Source organism: Colletotrichum tamarilloi (genome assembly GCF_030869305.1).
Source record: "Colletotrichum tamarilloi strain Tom-12 chromosome Unknown Scaffold_13.1, whole genome shotgun sequence".
Classification (NCBI taxonomy): Eukaryota; Fungi; Ascomycota; class Sordariomycetes; order Glomerellales; family Glomerellaceae; genus Colletotrichum; species Colletotrichum tamarilloi.
The window spans coordinates 570,152-588,950 of NW_026849396.1; the positions used below are offsets into that span (position 1 = coordinate 570,152).

At 54.2% G+C, this 18,799-nt stretch overlaps 5 protein-coding genes across 5 annotated transcripts; 3 read left to right on the forward strand and 2 right to left on the reverse strand.

Moving 5' to 3' along the window:
• Window positions 1–1,182: 1,182 nt before the first annotated feature.
• On the forward strand, window positions 1,183–3,399 carry CTAM01_05306 (uncharacterized protein; the record flags this gene model as incomplete). Its single annotated transcript, XM_060521336.1, has 4 exons — window positions 1,183–1,341; window positions 1,432–1,489; window positions 1,620–2,326; window positions 2,461–3,399. 4 exons carry the CDS (start codon window positions 1,183–1,185, stop codon window positions 3,397–3,399), a joined length of 1,863 nt encoding a protein of 620 aa, XP_060384142.1.
• A 1,554-nt stretch (window positions 3,400–4,953) lies between these two features.
• Window positions 4,954–6,532, reverse strand: CTAM01_05307 (WD domain-containing protein; the record flags this gene model as incomplete). Its single annotated transcript, XM_060521337.1, has 6 exons — window positions 4,954–5,128; window positions 5,178–5,663; window positions 5,719–6,234; window positions 6,285–6,336; window positions 6,392–6,445; window positions 6,499–6,532. The coding sequence occupies 6 exons, from the start codon at window positions 6,530–6,532 to the stop codon at window positions 4,954–4,956; spliced, it is 1,317 nt and encodes a 438-aa protein (XP_060384143.1).
• A 1,006-nt stretch (window positions 6,533–7,538) lies between these two features.
• On the forward strand, window positions 7,539–11,916 carry CTAM01_05308 (XRN 5'-3' exonuclease; the record flags this gene model as incomplete). The annotated part of the gene is made up of 3 exons (XM_060521338.1): window positions 7,539–7,694; window positions 7,754–9,347; window positions 9,398–11,916. 3 exons carry the CDS (start codon window positions 7,539–7,541, stop codon window positions 11,914–11,916), a joined length of 4,269 nt encoding a protein of 1,422 aa, XP_060384144.1.
• A 365-nt stretch (window positions 11,917–12,281) lies between these two features.
• Window positions 12,282–13,021, reverse strand: CTAM01_05309 (signal peptidase subunit; the record flags this gene model as incomplete). The annotated part of the gene is made up of 2 exons (XM_060521339.1): window positions 12,282–12,513; window positions 12,576–13,021. 2 exons carry the CDS (start codon window positions 13,019–13,021, stop codon window positions 12,282–12,284), a joined length of 678 nt encoding a protein of 225 aa, XP_060384145.1.
• A 1,053-nt stretch (window positions 13,022–14,074) lies between these two features.
• CTAM01_05310 (sentrin-specific protease) lies at window positions 14,075–18,768 on the forward strand (the record flags this gene model as incomplete). The annotated part of the gene is made up of 6 exons (XM_060521340.1): window positions 14,075–14,268; window positions 14,378–14,653; window positions 14,718–14,777; window positions 14,838–14,874; window positions 14,925–16,039; window positions 16,092–18,768. 6 exons carry the CDS (start codon window positions 14,075–14,077, stop codon window positions 18,766–18,768), a joined length of 4,359 nt encoding a protein of 1,452 aa, XP_060384146.1.
• Between the last annotated feature and the right edge of the window lie 31 nt (window positions 18,769–18,799).

Below are 18,799 nucleotides of genomic sequence, written 5' to 3' on the forward strand. Positions count from 1 at the left end.
TATGATTCGAGACTTTTCCAACGTTCATCTTCATGGCCACCTCACGATGGAAAGTGCCAAACACCTCGCATTGCTGTCACAATCTAAGCTCAAGGCAAGGAAGGCAAGGTACCTTACCTCCACGTCGCCTTACCGTGTTACCAGGGGTGCCTCCACCAGTCGTATCAAAATTGCAAGCCCGGCAACTTGTGTATGTCATGTACCTGACCAAACCAAGCCTCCCCCCGTTGCCGTACGGTACTGCCCTGGGTGTTGGGTGCTGTTGCTGCAGCTGCACATGGACCAACTGCGCCCACCAAACACGCCCTCGATCGTTGGACAGCATCTTGTTTTGTTCCTGCCGGTCGTCGTCTCTTGTTACTCGTTGGTGTTGCCATGTACTTGTGTAGAAAGGCAACGCAAGACAGGTAAGAAAGACCAATTGTGGGAAGTACTGCCTGGGCTAAAGGCAAGGTCAGCGGTACCTGCCTCACTATCTACTGTATACCTAGGAATAGGTATACCTGTGGATGCACAAGTCTCCGTAAGGTACGAATACTCACGTACCGTTGTAAACACCGGGCTTTTTGCAATCCTCTTTTTTTGGGAGTCGTTCCCCAGGAGCAAAAGAGACAGTGGAGGAGGTACTTTCCCTCGCACTGCACGCTCCATGCAAAACTAGGTACCCTACCTGACGGAGCATTTTCCCAAGTCCCACGCCAACACCAATTTTCTTCTCCTGCGTCTACGGTCGACTTCCCTCCTACCTTCCCATCACCTTTCCCTCTTTTCGGTTCCTTCCTCCTTGCCCCTACCGAAACCTCCCACCTCTCCTCCTCCTCCTCTCCTTCCCCGAGTTGCTGCGAGGACAAAAGGTATTTCGACACGAGGACCGGTCAATTTCCTCCTCGTCTCCTTTTCTGCCCTTGCCTGCTTGTTGCCGCAACTTCCGCTTCGGTCTTTTTTGCTGTGCACTTCACTTTGCTCGGCACCTCTCCTGAAGCTTGAACCGGGAACCACTCCCGTACCCTCCCCCGAGCATCCGTCGTTTGTTCGAGTCAACCACACACCTACAGCTACTCGCCTGCTGTGTGGGAAACAATTGTTTGAAGCATCGGCTTGCTTTCTCCCAGGCATCGCCATAGCCATTATCCTTACCGTGCAGCCTTTCGTCATCGGCCACGTTGTCGCCTTCCTGCCAAAATGTCTGGTTCCCAAGCTGGTAACCAGCTCAACATCGATCGCTATGTCGTGATCCACGTCGCAACCACCTGCGATGAGCATGGAGTCTACGTCACCAAGGACTCGGCCGAGGTTATTGAGCTCGGCTGGATTCTTCTCGACGCCAAGTCTCTGGAGGAGGTGAGTTGGCATCATCCATCCCCGACTTTTTTTTTTGCGGGCTATCCCTCTTCGCTGCTTCAACCCAGAGCTGACCGAGCTTGTCTCTAGATCACCCGCGAGAGCGTTCTTGTCAAACCCATCAACACTCCGATCACACCCCTGTGCAGTAAGTAGTCGCACCAGGCTTGAGACCTCAATCCCCTTCCCGTCACGCCATATGACGCCTGTTTGAGGCGCGGGCAACATCCTCGTGAAAAAATTCCCTAGCTGACCTCGGCATTTTTCTCTTCCTCTAGCGAGCTTGACGACCCTGACCTGGGAACATGTCCGTAATGCTGGTACCTTCCGCGATGCCATTAACCGATTCGACACCTTTGCCAACGAACACTTGACTTCGCAAAACCTCGATTTCGTCTTCGTTACCCTCGATGCTTGGGACCTTCGCGTCCAGCTGCCCCGAGAGGCCCGCGACAAGGCTGTCGTTCTGCCCCCGTACCTTCAGCACTCCCGCACGTTCGATTTGCGAACCGAATATCAGAGATGGCAGCAGCACCACCCCGAATCGTTGCCTTTTGGGCCCTCAATGCTGTCCAATATCTGTGCCGCCTTGGAGGTGGAGCCGGTCCAGTCCAGTGCTCCAATCAAGCACAACCTGCCTTTCCACCTTCAGGCGCTGGCTCCTGCCTCTCCTCGCCGCGCCATGGAGGAGGCCGTCACTCTCGCCCGCGTTCTGCGAGGCCTCATTCGCAAGTCGCAGCCTTCCCATGAGCACCCCGATGTCTTGACGAGACCAATGGATGCTCGCGCCGATGTGCGGGCTTTCTTGTCGGAGCGCAGCAAGGTTCTCCACATGTCTGGCCTGCCCCATGATACCACTCAATCCGAGCTCGAGAGCTGGTTCACTCAGTTTGGCGGTCGTCCCATTGCGTTTTGGACCCTCCGTACCCCTGAGCAGCACAAGCCCACCGGCAGCGGCTTCGCCGTGTTCTCTTCCCATGAGGAGGTGAGTTGGCCATTTCTTCATCGTGCCCTGCACACTGTCCATTGTGTCTATCAAGAACCTACGTGTGGCGTTCTTAGTTGGACACTGTCATCAGACGTGGCACTTTTGAGGTACCCTGCTGACATCCTTCCTAGGCCGCTGAGAGTCTGTGCATGAACGGTCGTGCCCTTAATGAGAAGGCGATCGAAGTGTCTCCGTCTTCTAGCCGTGTCCTGGACCGCGCTGCTGAGATCCTCACCCCCTTCCCGCCCAGCAAGAACCGCCCTCGCCCTGGCGACTGGACTTGCCCTTCATGTGGCTTCTCGAACTTCCAGCGGCGAACTGCGTGTTTCCGCTGCTCGTTCCCGGCTGTGAGTGCCGGGCCTACCGGCGACATGGGCTACGGCTACGGATACGGACCACCGGCCATGATGCCCCCTCCTCAGCACCACCACGGACACATGGGTCACGGTGGTGGTCGCATGGGCGGCAGCGGCGTTGTGCCGTTCCGCGCGGGAGATTGGAAGTGTGGCAATGAGGTCTGCGGTTACCACAACTTTGCTAAGAACGTATGCTGTCTGCGATGCGGCGCCAGCCGTGCTGGTGCCGCCGTCGTCGCTGACTCTGGTGGCTACCCTTCCCCCATGGACCCTCCCTCCAACTATAGCATGAGCCAGGGCTCCATGAGCGGCACGCCCGGACCTGGCCCCTTTGCCTCGGCCGGTGGTAACTTCGCCTCTCAGGGCGGCGGCTACGGTGGTGGTCAGCACTTCGGTGGCCCGCCCAGCACCTATGCTCTTCCCTCGGGCATTGGTGGCGGAGCTGCTCCCTACCCCTCCTCCCTCAACACGCACGGTTTCGGACAGGCCCCTGGATCCCACTCCGCCGGCCCCTTTGACAGCCGCGCTGCCGAGGCTGCCTTCCAGTCGGCCTCCAACGGGCCCGCATCTGCCGGCCCTTCGAACAACTTTTACTCGCAAAACGAAAACGATCCCTTTGCGTTCCTTTCCAGCGGCATTGGCGGTTTGTCCGTCAGCGGCGGCGATGCCCGCCAGAACGGAGGAGCTGCGCCTCCGAGCAAGTCTCCTGCTTAAATAAAACTACTTGGCTACAAACACGGGGATCTAGGCGAGCTACATCAGCCACCTTGGATCTTTTTCTTGAGTGCCTACTTATTTCTGCGGAAACGAGCTTCGGAAACAAGACGAACATAGAGCATTGACCATTGGCAAATACCTTCAGGACTTACGCTTGCTTTCAACGGAAGGGGGTGTCTAGGTTTTGGAAGATTACTTGGAAGGAGGTTGGCTGTCGGTATACCAAGGGATGCGGGAAAAAAAGTTTGCTAGGCTGGAAAGACAAAAAGAGTGTTACACTACCGGAACGGACGGACACCACTGTTGGAATTGCTTTCTCTCTGACAAGCGTCAGTATAAAAGGGCGGGCTAGTTAAGGATTGTTGATTACGGCCGACCTTGCCTTTGGTTGGACGTTGCGGTTGCGGTACGGTCGGATTTTGGGCGGTCCAAAGGGGAGTGCATAGCGAAGGGAGTGTAACGGGTATACCTGGCCTTCATTGTGTGTGAGACGTGTTGATTTTTCAATATTTCTAGTTCTTTTTTCCCACTCTCAAAGTCATCATCATCGTGTCTGGTTTTCTCCTCTTCTCTCTCGACATTTTCCACCATTCTCTGTCTAGTTCCATCTGGCCTTTCTTGTCCCCTTTTCCCTCCTCAACATCATCATATCCATTTCCAGATTGGCTTGGCATGTACACCCTTTTCCACCTCTCTCTCTTCTCGACACCAAAAAACAACATATGGTTTTGTTCCTATACGGCGGAAATGGGCGGCAGCGTTGTGGGAGTCGGGGAGTGAAACAGGGTCCAGGGCAGGCAGGCTGGCTTTGGCTTTGAAATAATCTTTGCTCATCTTTTTGAAAAAAAAAAAATGCGAATCCTGTGTTATCATGTTTATTGCTGTTGCTCTTGCGTAAAAAGCATAAATGGCGATTGCTATTCGTCCCTGTGTTTTGTTGCTTGCTATGGTGAAGAGATTGTTGGCGAGAGAGAAAGAGAAAGCTATACTGACTTTTGCGGTTTTTGATTTTAATGCATGTGTTTGCCTATGCTGTCTTGATATGTTTTCGGTGATAGAAGGGAGAATAAGGGAAGAAAAGCTCAGCATGGTGTTCTGGCGCCTGTCTCTCTAACCCACCTTTGAGTCGTCACAGTTTTCTCATAATTGAAGTCTTTCTGCTCTCCGACTGCCCAACCGACCTTGTGAACACTCTACCCAAATGATGATTGTACTGCAAATCGCACTTTGCCGGTTGAAATTAGCTTCCTCGCTGATGCCCTTACGAAGTCCCATAGTTCCAGAAAATGTATGTCACGTAGGCACGGCGGCACAAAGGTCATTCGATGCTACGTTGGCAGTTGAAACGTTGAAAGGATAGCATGTTGGGAATCCGAAGTTATCTCCACAAATGACCACAGACGCCAAAAAAGACGAAAACAAAATGGTAAAAGTGCCATCCTCCGAGTTAGTCGCCGCCGTTTTAGTCCCCCCCGTCCACCTGAGCCAACTCTAATTGCGGCGAGCCAGCTAATAAAGCTACTTGTAAGTATTCTTGAGACTCCACCTTGCCTATCGGTCAATCTCGTCAAGCGGCAAGTCGCCGTCGTCCCTGCCGACAATGGAGTCGGCGACCTTCCAGATCTGAAGCAGGTTGTCCTCGGCGGCACTGCAAACGAGCCAGGGTTCGTTGGGGTTCCAGCTGAAGTCTGCCAGGTGGTTGGTGTGTCCGCCATGCATGAAGAGACTGTCCTAGTGTAAGCAGCTGAAGTTCCTTGGGTGAGAGTAAGACTTACAGTTCTGGGGGTCCATCCTCTTGGTCGTCAGGCATCTGCTCCTCTCCGACGCGGGAGAGGTCCCAGAAGATGACTCTTCTATCGTAAGAGCCACTGCCGAGGATACCGGCCTCCTGAGGGTGCCATGAGAGAGAAGTTACTGCGTCGTTGTGTCCCTCGAGCGTGTGAACCTTCTCCTTGACATTACGAAGATCCCAGATGCCCAGGGTCTTGTCGGCTGATGCCGTGGCAACGAGCACTTCGGATGTGGGGTTGAACGCCAGGGCGTTGATGGCATCCAGATGACCGCGCTTGGCGGTCACTGCAGCGCGGGTTGTATCGGCTTGTCGCACGTCAATGATTTGCATGGTCAGGTCGTCAGAGACCGTTCCGATGAAGCTCTTGGCGATGGGGTGGTATTGAACATCGTTCACAATCTGAGTGTGGTGTGTGTACTTGCGGTGGGGCTTTAGAATGTTGCTACCGCCTTGGAGGTTCTTGAGGTCCCTGTTGAAGACTGGGTTAGGCTGACGATGATTTTGGGGGATACGTTGAGACAAACCAGAGGCAGACGGTGCGATCTTCACTACCAGACGCAAGGCAGCCTTCCTCATGGGGGTTCCAGGCCAGGCCAAATCCTTCCTGCTTGTGGCCGATAAGCTCGATCTGAGCATTGACCTTGCCGGTGGGCTGCAGGCTGTGCTTTGTGCGGTCGAAGACAAGGACCTTGCCGTCGACGCAAAGGGTCGCAATGATGTCGGGGTTCTGGGGCTGGTAACGCGCCTTGTTGATCTCGCCGGGGTGGTCAATCTTCTGCACTATGTTGAACTCGACGGCGGTCGATTGCCCATTTGATGACTTGGCGTGACCTCCAATTTCTCCAGTCTCCTCATTGTAGTCTTCGGGGTTCGGGGCCACAGACTTGGGGATCTTGACTTCAGCGATCTGGACGTGGTTCGGGAGGCCCTCGGATGTGTGTGTTCCGAGGAGCAGTCTGTGGATTCGGTAGTTCTTGTCTTCGGGCTCCTTAACATCAGGGAACCATTGGGTAGTGAGTGTGGGCCATTCGAGAGCGGTGCTATCACATATTTAGTTACAATAGAGTTGCGACTTGTCAGCTTGCCGTACCTGAGAATCATGTCGTAGAGAAAGGGGCTGTTCTTCTTCCACGTCTTGTACTCTAAAGTCTGTTTAGCAAAATCCCATTTGAAGCTCCGAGTCTCCTGTAAACCTACCTTCGTTGATGAGACGCTGCTCCTGATCCTCGTCCTCCTCTTGGATCATGTCGACTAGCAGAGAGGTCAGCCTGTCGTTTCAATTGGAGCTCGTCTGTGAAGCTTACCGTCGACATCGTCAACAACTTGTGCGGGCGCCATTGTGTAAAGTCGCGAAACTAAAGTAAAATCGCTCTATTGTGAAATCGCTAAAGAACGGTCGTTGGGCTTGTTCTATGTGTTGTGCTTCGTACCGCAATGGTCAGAAAGTTCTTCTTGCTGGCGCAAACGACGGTCGGGTGGAGGTTGACGCGAAGTGGAGGTTCTGAAAGAAGGACGCGCAGCGCGTAGATTGAAATTTGGCTGCATAGGTAGGTACTTGGCCTGAGCAAGCAAGGGCCAGGAAGGCTGGGAGACGCTTGCCACGCCAGGACGAAACGGGCATGGGCTCAATCGAAGATGCTCCCCACACATTTCGGCGCGAAAGCATCAGCCTCAGGTCCCCGGCCGAGGCGGGGCAGTAGCTGTGGCGCAGTCCTACATTGTAGGCCCTAAAGCCAGGCCAATATGCCCCAGAGTTCCGGTGCCAGTGAAAGGCGAAGAGTCATACCGTCAGGGCCAGAAACACTGATGAGCCTCTGTAGCCACTAGCGCCACAGGATTCTCCCACCTAGCCCCGCCACCGCCCAACACCTAGCTGGAGGCGGCGGTTCCTGCCCTGCATCATCCATTATCGATTGCGCCCATATCAGCCAGCATCTGGCGTCAGGTCCATCTGTCCAGCTTCATCTGCGCAACCAAAGATTCCACGTTCACGACCTCTCAACCCTCCCCCCCTTCACACAGCTCGACAGACCGAGTTCCCTGTTCACCTGGCAGAATCGCAGACAAGTCTGGCTACTTGAATAGCCGACTGTTGATTATTCTTTCACTTGTTCATTTACTCTTTTCTTTTTCCGCGTCGCAACCAGCTTGCGACAGGCTCACCTGGACCTCCTGTGTCAGGACCTCCTTCGTGTTTAGAAGAGATTCAAAATCCCAACGGACCCATTGCATCGCATCGAGACGGATCGATACAGACTTTGTTGTTGTCTGTTGAATCCATTGCTTCGCTGCAGAACTTGACCAATAGTTGCGCTTAGCTCAAGCGCGCCACCATCACCACATCATGGGGTTCGTCGAGCTTCAACTTCCATCCTTCGGCCAGTTTGCTAACCCTGTCGCCCGCAGTGTCCCCAAATTCTTCAGATGGCTCTCGGAGCGTTATCCAGCCATCTCTCAGCTTATTGCTGAGAACCGCATTCCCGAGTTCGACTGTCTCTATGTTCGCCTCCCCCAAAACTACATCACTTCCAGAACACAGCAGCTAATTCTCTTGGGTAGCTCGACATGAACGGTATCATCCACAATTGCACGCACAAGGACTCGGGCGAAGATACGACATTCCGCCTTACCGAGGAGGAGATGTTTATACGCATCTTCAATTACATTGAGCACTTGTTTGGAAAGATCAAGCCGAAGCAGCTTTTCTTCATGGCCATCGACGGTGTTGCGCCGAGAGCCAAGATGAACCAGCAGCGTGCTAGACGTTTCCGAACCGCCCTCGACAACGAAAAGGCCCGTGACAAGGCGATTGCCGAAGGTGTCGAGATGCCCAAGGAGCCTCCTTTCGACAGTAACTGTATCACGCCTGGTACTGAGTTCATGGCCAAGTTGACGCAGCAGCTCAAGTACTTTGTCAACAAGAAGGTGTCCGAGGATGCCGACTGGCAGGGCTGCGAGATTGTCCTCTCTGGCCACGAGACCCCTGGTGAAGGCGAGCACAAGATCATGGAATACATCAGAAACGCCAAGGCGCAACCTGACTACGATCCCAATGTGCGCCACTGCTTGTACGGCCTCGATGCCGATCTCATCATGCTGGGTCTTCTTAGCCATGACCCCCATTTCTGTCTTCTCCGAGAAGAGGTCACCTTTGGCCGCGCGAGTAAGGCCAAGAGCAAGGAATTGGAGCATCAGAACTTCTACCTGTTGCATCTTTGCATAGTCCGAGAATATCTCGAGTTGGAATTCCAGGAACTCAAAGAGCCTGGACGGCTGAGCTTTCCCTTCGATTTGGAGCGAGTCATCGATGACTTCATCCTCATGGCTTTCTTTGTCGGAAACGATTTCCTTCCTAACCTCCCCCGCCTTCACATCAACGAAGGTGCTCTTGCGGCCATGTTCCGCATCTACAAGTCTGTCCTTCCTCAGGGAAAAGGCTACATCAACGAGGGTGGTGTCATCAAGCTTGATCGTCTTCAGATTTTGTTGAATGAGCTTGCCAAGGATGAAACCAACCAGTTCGAGGACGATATCAGCGACGAGAAATGGTATCAGTCCAAGAAGCTTGCTGAGTCCAACGGTGGCGAGAGCCGCAAGCCCAAGGGTAAGGGCCTCGTTCTGACCTCTTCCCAGAGAGATCTGTGGAAGCAGCAGATTAGACCCTATGTCAACAAGCCTTCAGCCGAACCCCTGGATCTCGGAAGTGGTCTGAACGCCGCCGATCGCAAGTTTGTTCAAGATCTTGCAGATTCCCTCCACATCGAGTGGAACACCAAGGAGGATGATGAAGGCCATCGTCATCTCCTTTTGTCATTTCCCGCGGGTGCGGAAAACATCAACGACGAGGAAGAGGAGGGCACCCTTGCGCTTTACCGAGTCATGCGCAACTACGACAAGGCTACCGTTGTTGATGTCACTGGTGAGGATGCTCAGAAGCAGTACAAGGAACTTTATGAGCAGAAGTACCAGGGTTGGAAGACCAAGTACTATCTGCAGAAGTTCCCTGAATGGGAGCCTGAGAAGTACGAAACTGAGCTCACAAAACTTTGTGAGAACTACGTGCAAGGTCTCCAATGGGTCTTGTACTACTACTACCAGGGAATCGCCTCGTGGCCCTGGTACTACCAGTACCACTACTCTCCTTTGACCTCAGGTACGTTAGATCTTGCACTGATTGTTAAACTTCACTAACAATGACTACAGATGTTGTCAAGGGTCTTGGAGCTGACCTCAACTTCAAGTTGGGCCAGCCTTTCAGACCATTCGAGCAGCTCATGGGTGTCTTGCCCGACCGAAGCAAGTCCATTGTTCCGGATATCTACTGGGATCTCATGACCAACCCGAACTCGCCCATCTACGATTTCTATCCCAGAGACTTTGAGCTCGACATGAACGGAAAGCGCATGGAGTGGGAGGCTGTTGTCAAGATTCCCTTCATTGACGAAAAGCGTCTGCTCAGTGCGATGGAGCCCAAGAACAAGCTCCTCAGCAAGGACCAGAAGGACAGAAACGGCTTCGGGGTCGCTCTCAAGTTCACTTACAACCCCGATGTCAACATCACCTACCCCTCCTCTCTGGTTGGCGTTTTCCCCGACATCACCCCTTGCCACTGTGTGGAGAACATCTTCGAGCTCCCCAACACTGAGGGTCTCAAGTTCCTCAACGGCCTTACCGATGGTGCCAAAATCAACATTGAGGCACTGGCAGGATTTCCAACACTGCACACGCTGCCTTACACGGCGTCGCTGATTGAGGGCTTTGGTGTCAACGTATTCCAGGCAGACAGCAAAAACCCTAGTCAGATCGTCACTCTGACCGAGTCGGAGATTAGGACGAGAGCGCAGGTGGCTGCAGGAAAGCTAGGCAAACGATGCTTCGTCGGATACCCCTTTTTGCAGGAGGCCAAGGTCGTCAAGGTCACCGACGAGCTGTTCGACTACGAGCTCGACCAAAACGGCTCAGTCGTCCAGACGCATCTTGGTCCTAAAGAAATGCACTTCTTCGCCAAGGAGTCCCGCCACATTGAGGATTGGCACTCCAGGCGCCTGGGCATCGTCATTGGCGATGTTGAGTCTCTGGTGCATGTCCATATGCTCAAGGGATTGATCAAGACTGAGGAGGGTGCTTTGATCAAAGAATACGACTTGAACCCCAGCATGAGAAGCGTCTATGCTTCTCAGACCATTGTTGACGAAGTCGTCAACGAGGACCAGCGCTTCATTGAGAAGGCTGCTGTCCCTATTGAGGAGGAGTACCCCGTCGGCACCCAGGCCTTCTTCCTGGGCGAGTACAACTATGGACGGGCTCTTGAGGTTACCGGCCACGCCAACAACAAGGCCAACATCCGAGTTCTCGTCCTCAAGAACAAGGAGCCCGAGTTTGCTAAGCCCATCATTCAAGAAATGAAGCGCCAGAACCGATACACTCCATCGTACGCCGTCGCAAAGATGCTGGGCCTCCACCCCTTGATTCTGAGCAAGATCCTGTCTTCCTACCAAGTTAACACAGTTGGTGGTCTTCGCGTCAACCTCGGTCTCAACCTAAAGTTCGATGCGAAGAAGCAGAAGGTGCTTGGCTACTCGCAAAAGTCAGAGTCTGGATGGGAGTTCAGCAACGCCGCTATCGAGCTTTTGGCCAGGTACATTGCTGCATTCCCTGATTTCTTTGCCGCGATTCAGCAGAACCCTCAGGCCAGTGACGTGAGCGACACCGATCTCTGGAAGGATCCCAAGGTGGGATCCCAGCGAGTGAAGGAAATCGGAGCTTGGCTCAAGGAGGCGCAGACCCGCAACTTTGAGAGAGTGCCCTTGGAGGCCGAGCAGCTCGACTCGGTTGTGGTCATGAAGCTTGCTGAGGCAGGTGCGCAGGCCTTCACCCAATCCCACGAGGTCGAGGTCAAGAACATGAAGGGTGTTCCTCGCTCAGCTATCATGAAGCCTAGCGATGCTGAGCTGTTCTTGAGCGGCCAGAAGTTCGCCCTTGGCGATCGTGTCAGCTTCCTGTCTTCTTCTGGCAAGGTGCCTCTCGGCAGCCGAGGAACTGTTGTCGGCCTTAGCCGTACCGCCAACAATCTGCTCTTGGATGTTGTCTGGGACTTGACTTTCATGAGTGGCACCACTTTGGGTGAAAGAGCCCCGCCTTTCCGCGGTATGACAGTCGCTTCCTCCTCGGTTCTCAACACCACCTTCAAGCAGGTTGTCTCCGGCTCCAAGGCTGGAATGCAGCGCAAGCCTGCCCCGGCCCCTGCGTCGCTTACCACTGCCGCCACGGGCGTTCCTCAGTACAGGGATGCGCCTGCCCCGGACCGTGGCGCTTGGCGTGGTGGTGCCAACGGCGGCCAGGGTCAGCCTGGCCGCGGCCGCGGTCGTGGAGGCGGCCCCAACTTGCTCCACAGCACCCTTGTGTACAGACCTCATCCCAACGGTCAACACGGCGGGGAGGAGAACCACGAAGCCAACGGTCAAGGTCAGCGTGGCGGAGGCTTCCGAGGCAGAGGACGTGGCCGCGGAGGTCCCATTCAGAACCCTGGCTACTCCGGTCTTCACGAACAGCCGGCCCAGCAGCCCATGTACGGCAACGTGCCGCCCCCAGCCAACCTCGACGCTCGTGGCAGAGGCCGAGGGCGTGGGGGACGCGGTGGACGCGGCCGAAGAGGAGCTCGTGGCCGCGGTGCTGCAAACGGACAGACTAATGGAGCGACTCCCGACGCCGCCCAATCCTAAAAATACATTGTGTGCTTACATTTCTATGGCCTTTCTTGGTTCAGCAGATACCCCTTGATGAAGCGACTTGGTTTCTGATAGATGGCAATGGTTTCCAAAAGCCTATGGAGTATAGAAATGGCATTTACATTGGGCTTGGAGGTGCATGGCGACGGGCCTTTGTCTGTGTTGGCCAATGTCCGATTTGGGAGATGGTTGGTCTGGAATAGTCCAGACGGTCCGCCGTCGTAGATAGAGTCTGGAGATCAATGCATCAAGATGCGTCATCACTTGAGTCCTTTTAGAACATCACTTAGTGTGACAACACAGTTGAACGTGGCCTTAGCTCGGAATTTTATTCATTCACGCAAAAGTTCAATCTACGTTCAAGGCTTCTTCTCCTTAACCTTGAGAGCAGGAAGCTTGAAGACCTTGCTAACACCACCCTTGAGTGCCTTCCAGCCGCCAATATCAATGTTCTGGTTCCACGTCAAGATGCCCACCCACGGTTGAACGTTGTAGTGCAGCTTCAGGACGACCTTGTCGGCTTCCGCGATCTTGCTCGAGGGATGCGTGATTTGGTACTTTGGCTTCTGGTTCTTGATGTGGAGTTTGCCGCTGCAAAGTTTTGTCAGCATTCTGATACGGCCTGCTATGAAACTTGAGGTCCAAAGTCTTACCGGTTGGGGTCGATGCTCTTGCCCTCGGCGCTCTTCCTCAGCTTGCGCATGGCGGCGGGGCCGATATTGGCAAGGTGGTCGGAGCTGGGAGCGGTGATGATCTGGTCCCAGATGACGGCCTGGTTTGTGGCGTTTGTGCCGGCGGCCTTCTTTGAGCTATCGGGCCATTCTGCCGTAACGTAGACGAAGACCTGCTTGGTGTTCCAGGTGAAGAGCTCCGAGAGGTCGGCGTCGAGGGAGAACTTGATGATGGCGTACTCCTCCTTCTTGGAGGAGTAGTAGTGGGGGCGTCCCTTCACGACCTGAACGTTTGTGGTCTTGAGGGAGCCTACGGAGGGGGCGCGAGGGGTGATGAGGTCGGAGGCGGCGATGAAGGCGGCGACGAAGAAGGCTACTGTCGTGAAGAAGCCAAAGGTATTTTGGGCGCGGGTTAGGGTGTTGTACATTTTGACGAGACCTGGCCACCCTGTTGGGGTGTGAGGTGGGCTACTTGTTGTCTGGTCGAAAATAAAGAATACGACGCTTGTCAGCAACTGGATTGCATGAAGGGAAACAGGAATAAAAAGGGAGTTGAAGCTTTTGTTCGCGATCAGATGCGACGTGGGAGGCCACGTTTGGGGGAACAAGCTTCAGCCTTGCGGAGCTGGAGATGTGGCTTTAGCGCGCCATTGGTCGGAGCTTCAGCTTGTGAGGTCCCCTTAGAGGTACCTGGGTACGTCGTCCCCGGCTGGAGCTAAGGAACCTACCGAACCGGTGGTGTGGTCTGTGGGGCCGTAAACGGCTCTTACCGGTGGGTACTTTACGGGCCCAGCATGAGAGGTGAATGGCATTTAGATGCATTCCACCTCGGGTTTTTTTTGAAGCAGCGGATGCGCTTCATCGGATCCTTGTCCATCCGCATTCGCCTTTATATCACATTTAGTGTCTGCAGCTAGATTTCCTCCTCTCAGTTTTCATGATCACCATGAACTCCGCAGTAAGTCGCTGTAACGTCAGCAGATGGGAGGAAAGAGACACGACACTTTGCTCTGGTTATCTCCTTCCATGTACGTATCCATGTCCCGCTTTGCATATCTGAAGTGCCTTACCTTTTCCTCGTGGTAGTTCCTCTTCTCTTTCAACATCACCACTTGCAATGCTCTCTTCCAACTAAGTCAGGCTGGGCCAAGAGCAGAAGCTTCCGCATTTGGTCCATTGCAACTGGCTCAATTCCAAACTCTTCTTCTTCTGCGTCCTCCCCTCCCACCACGTAATCCCCCGCCTTCTTCTCTCCTCACACTTTTCTCAATACCTCGGCTTACAGTGGTGCAACATGACACGCAAGGGAAAACCAGACTCAATTCGACTTGGAGGTGAGAATCAGGTATGTCATTGTCTTCTCAGGGTACCTACCATATTGGTGTAGACCCGTGGCCACACTCCTTTCGTTTCTTCTCGGCTTAGGCGGCGGGGATGGTGGGGGAACGCTTCCATTCGAGAAGGCAAGTGCCTCCTGGCGGATGTCGCGCTCCGGCGTGCTGGGTTTAATAGAGTGGATCCCGTCAGAGCTGCCCACGTCGCGCACAGCACAGGCCCCAGGCCACGACGAGACTTCCAGGTTGCAAATCCGCTTAGTTCCAGCGCGTGTCAGCGGGTACCACTGCACCTTTTTTTCTGGTCTCCAGCGTCCCCTCGGTGCCACCCAAATTTTGAGGTGAACCCCGTGGGTGCAGGGCCAGCCTCTGCCTCTAGACCCCACTGCTAACCGCACTTTCACGACCGAAGCAGGAGCGTGTGATCCCTCCTTCACATTCACATTTTAGAGTCGCGAGATCTCCCTGCGATGAAACGTCACAAACGGGCGCATCTCTGTCTTCGTCCGACTTTCCTGCGCCTTCTTCGACTCCGACCGATAGGCCTCGATCCCATACCCCACGACTAAGGTCTACCGCAGAACGCAACGAGGACGGAGCTCTGGAGAAGACTGCGCGTGCGGCAGAAGGGGCGATTGAGACTGAGGAGAGAGGCAAGCAGGCCGGTTCGCAGGTCACACATGTCTGTTCCAGCCGGAATATTTTCATGAAGAAGAAACGGCAAACGTAAGCGGCAGCGCAAATCCCACTTTCCACCAAGATTTGAACTAACATGGGGTTTGGATACCAGGTCCGAGGAGCTTCGACAACGATTCTACGACAGCACCTGCCACTCGTTTCCCACTTACGGGTATGCCTCGATCCGAAACATACAGCGGTAAAGAGACACTGCTGACAATCACTCTTGCAGGACCTCGAAAGACGGGGTTCCCGTTCAGGATCCAATGGTGAGTCTGCCCTACAAGTAGACTAGCAGTCGGGACTGACAATGGCACAGAATTCAAGAACCAAACTGGCGTTGACTGGCGGCAAGCCTCCTGCTTTCAATAACCTCAGCAAAGACTCCAGCAAACGATCAATCGCCGAAGCCCCGAGAGTAGCCAAACGTCAAAAGGTACAACCCGAGACTACACTAAGAGATGTCCCAGCACACGCCACCCTTACAACACAGACGTTCGCTCCGCCCGTGGCATCCTCGTCGCTCTCACCGCAAACGCCCGCATTGGTCGACTTGACGCATTCGCAACGGTCGGTGGACGGGGATGCGGCTAGCAACCGCAGCACACACTCGGTAAACTCGACTGCGAGCGGAAGCGAATTCAGAAACGTGGAAAAAGCGCACAGCGGTTCCAGTGGGGGCGGTAGGAGATCTGGCAATCGACCCCGTCCTCGAGGATTGCGAGTCAGAGACTCAAAGAAGCCCGAGGGCTATGACTGGGATGGCGAGGATGAGATCGTCCAAGACCAGCCAACACAGAATAGGCGAGCTCGTGGAGATTCGGCAGAAGCCCCCAGAAAAAAGGCTTTCCGTCAACCCCCGAGACGCGGTCAAGATGATATACAAGAGGTTTCGGAGGACGACGAACTCGCTTTCCAGACCGGGCGTAGCCGTCGAGCGGGAGATGACATCTCGGATGATGATGGAAAGTCACCAGACGCCGGCAACACAAAACGGAAGCGAGGAGACATGGCCACGGTGAAATTCGAAAAGTCGCAGCCGGTCATGTCGCAGCAGGGCATCCCCAAGAATTTTACCCTCAAAGTTGTTCGTGCCGTATCAGGGAAGGACACCTTCGAGGCCAAGAAGCCAGAGGAGTGTGTTCTCCTGAAGCTCGACCAGCACTTCAGGAGCCTCATCGCTTTCGATCAGGCAGGCAGGCCTTTTTCGGAGAGAGGGTGGCTGGATGTCAAGTTGATGTTCTGTACGAAAATATTTTACAGCATCACGGGCACCCCGTTCGCGGTAATTTGGAGATCTTCTTCCTCAAACGTAGGAGGCTTACTGGTGCTCGGCTTTGCTGAACCAGGAGATGCCCACCGCCTTGGGGACTGGGCTGAAGCCAGGGTAAAAGCCTTCACTACACAGAAGACCGACTGTTCCCCCAAGGACAGGTATGTATTCCGGCGGGTCGCTCTCAATCTCAGGGTGCTAACAAAAAGCTAGCGAGTATCTCCAGAAGATCTATGAAAAGCAAAAAGCGATTGCGGAGAAGTGGGAGGACAAAAGAGACTCTCAGCCGGATGATATCAAGCTCCTGGAACACAAAGAGGCGATCAAGGCCAAGGCCGATACGGTATCAGTACCGTGGACTCAGTCGAAAACCAGTCCCCCGAGCAATCCACCACTTCGCGGCAGTATGAAGGCCGAAGACTCATCGCGTTCGTCGAAGCCCGAGATTACGCCGTCACGTTCTTCAAAACCCGACACTACAACGTCTTCCTACTTCGCTCCCATCAGCCATGACACCGGGACTGAGTCTCGACAGGCCAAGGAATCGCCCAGGGAAGCAAGGAGCACCGCCAGACGAGTCCAGGAATCTTCTCTTGGCATGCCCAAACGCAAATCCCCAAGCCCCGTCTCGTGGATACAGCAAAACCCTGATTGGGACAAGATATGGAACGAGAAGCCGCTTATTTTCCCAGCTACGGGAAAGAACAGAGCGTCAGTCTATCGTGATGATATTTCGCGCCTGGAAGAAGGAGAATACCTGAACGACAATCTCATTGGTTTCTACCTACGGTACCTTCAAGTTCACCTGGAAAAGCAGAATAAAAAACTTTCCGACCGTATCTACATTATGAACACTTACTTCTATCCGAAACTGACTGACACCAAGGCGGGCCGGGGGATCAACTACGAAGGCGTCAAATCCTGGACTGCAAAGGTCGACCTTTTCGCCTACGACTACATCGTGGTGCCCGTCAATGAGAGTGCTCACTGGTATCTGGCAATCATCTGTCATCCATCCAAGCTGCTCAAGACAGATGACGGTGAACCCGAAGTCAAAGATGGCAAATCTCTAGATGAGTTTAAAGAAGAATTAAAGGGAACCCCAGAGGAGAAACCAGTAGGGTCGGACGAAGGCATAGTTTCTACTGTTGGCGAGCAAGTCGAACTGATGAGTCTGGAAGAGAGCCAACCTGGGGAAGAAGAGAAGAAGGAAGAGCCGAGGCCTGGGAAGAAAGACAAGGGACCGTCTACGAAGCAACGTCAAGTACGCAAAAGCACGGGAATCGCTTTTCGGAAGCAGGATCCCACAGAAGCCAGAGTCATCACTCTTGACTCTCTCGGCGTCGGGCACTCCCCTACTTGCGGCAATCTGAAGGCCTACCTCGTCCAAGAAGCCAAAGATAAGCGCAACATGGCAATCGAACCACCTGGTACCTTTGGATTGACGGCAAAGAAAATCCCCGAGCAGGAAGATCACGCAAGTTGCGGCGCATTTCTCCTGGGCTACATGCGTGAGTTCCTGAAGGACCCTGACAGCGTGGTCACCAGAATAGTTCGTAAGGAGCGGCTAGATTGGGACATCACGTCCCCCGCGATGCGAAGCGAACTCCGTACCATCATTATCGAACAGAGGAAACTACAGAATGCCACCTTGGCGGCAGAGAGGAAAGCTAAGCGCATGTCTACTGGACAGCCTACTCCCGGCATCCTGCCAGATGAACGTCAAGAGAGCGAGCTTGCGCCCCCGAGAACTCCTCAGCCAGTGCCTGACGTGCCAAAGAATCCGTCATCCACTGTCAAAGGGTCTCCAGCCATAGGCCTGCCTCCCAACAATGGCATCAGCCCGCCGGCGAAAATCGAGGGAGGCGACGCAACCTCTCTCTCTGAAGATCCCGATTCTTCGAAGCAGGGTAAATTTACCACTACTGGGATCGAGGAAGTCTCGGGCATTGCTCAACCCGTAGGAGTCAAGGAAGGCCCGAGGATGGAGAAGACGCCGCAGGTCGAGCCCAATGCACAGCATATCGAAGCTTGTGAACCTGGCCCGGCAGCCGAGCGCTCTGTATTACCTGGCAACACCATTCTCCCGACCAACGAGCAATGCGACGTGATGCGGACTCTCGTGGACAGTTTCGAGCCGCCAGCGACGCCAATTCGGGAGGCATCGCGCAGCGGCAACTCAACTGGAGGCCGGTTCAGAACCAGTCCTCGCAGAACAAGTCCTCGTTTTTCAAGAACCAAGCCGGTCGAGGTGGACGAGAACCAAATGCTCTCCGCACTGAAATCGACGCCGGCTCAGCCTTCCGATCAAGTGGTACCAGGTTCTCGAAGTTCAAAAAAGAAACCGGGCAACAGTCACAAGATGTTACAGCCGCTTGCGTCTTCACCAGCCCAGTCTGCCGAGCAAAGAAAGGCAGCTGTCCGGGGTTTTAAGAGGAAACTCAGTATCAGTGAGGAAATACTATGCGAACTGTCTTCTCCACCGCCCAAGGCTGCTCGCAAGGATGAAAAGCCTGAATCCCAACCTCAGAAGGGTGACTCGCCGAGCCAACAACTGCTCGGTGAATTGCAATCTTCCGGCGAGTCGATGCCAGGGCAGAGCCTCACATCCGGGACGGATGCCAGAATGCAAGAGAGCATCATTATCGAAGACGCGGAAGCTCCAAAGACGTCGCCTCGGACGTTGACAAACACTATCACGCAGAAGAGTTCTTACTCTGAGGTCAAGTCGCCGCCTCGGTCTCCTAAAAAGAGGAAGCAGCCTTCTCCGCAAGACCAGCGAGCAAGGAATAGGGCGATACCGAGCATCGAGCGGGACGCCGAGAGCTCATTCAACAAAATCCAGAGGCCTGCGAACGGCTCTGAGACGGTGGATCTTACCGTGAACTGAGCAGGAACCGAACCATGATACCCCGTTAAGT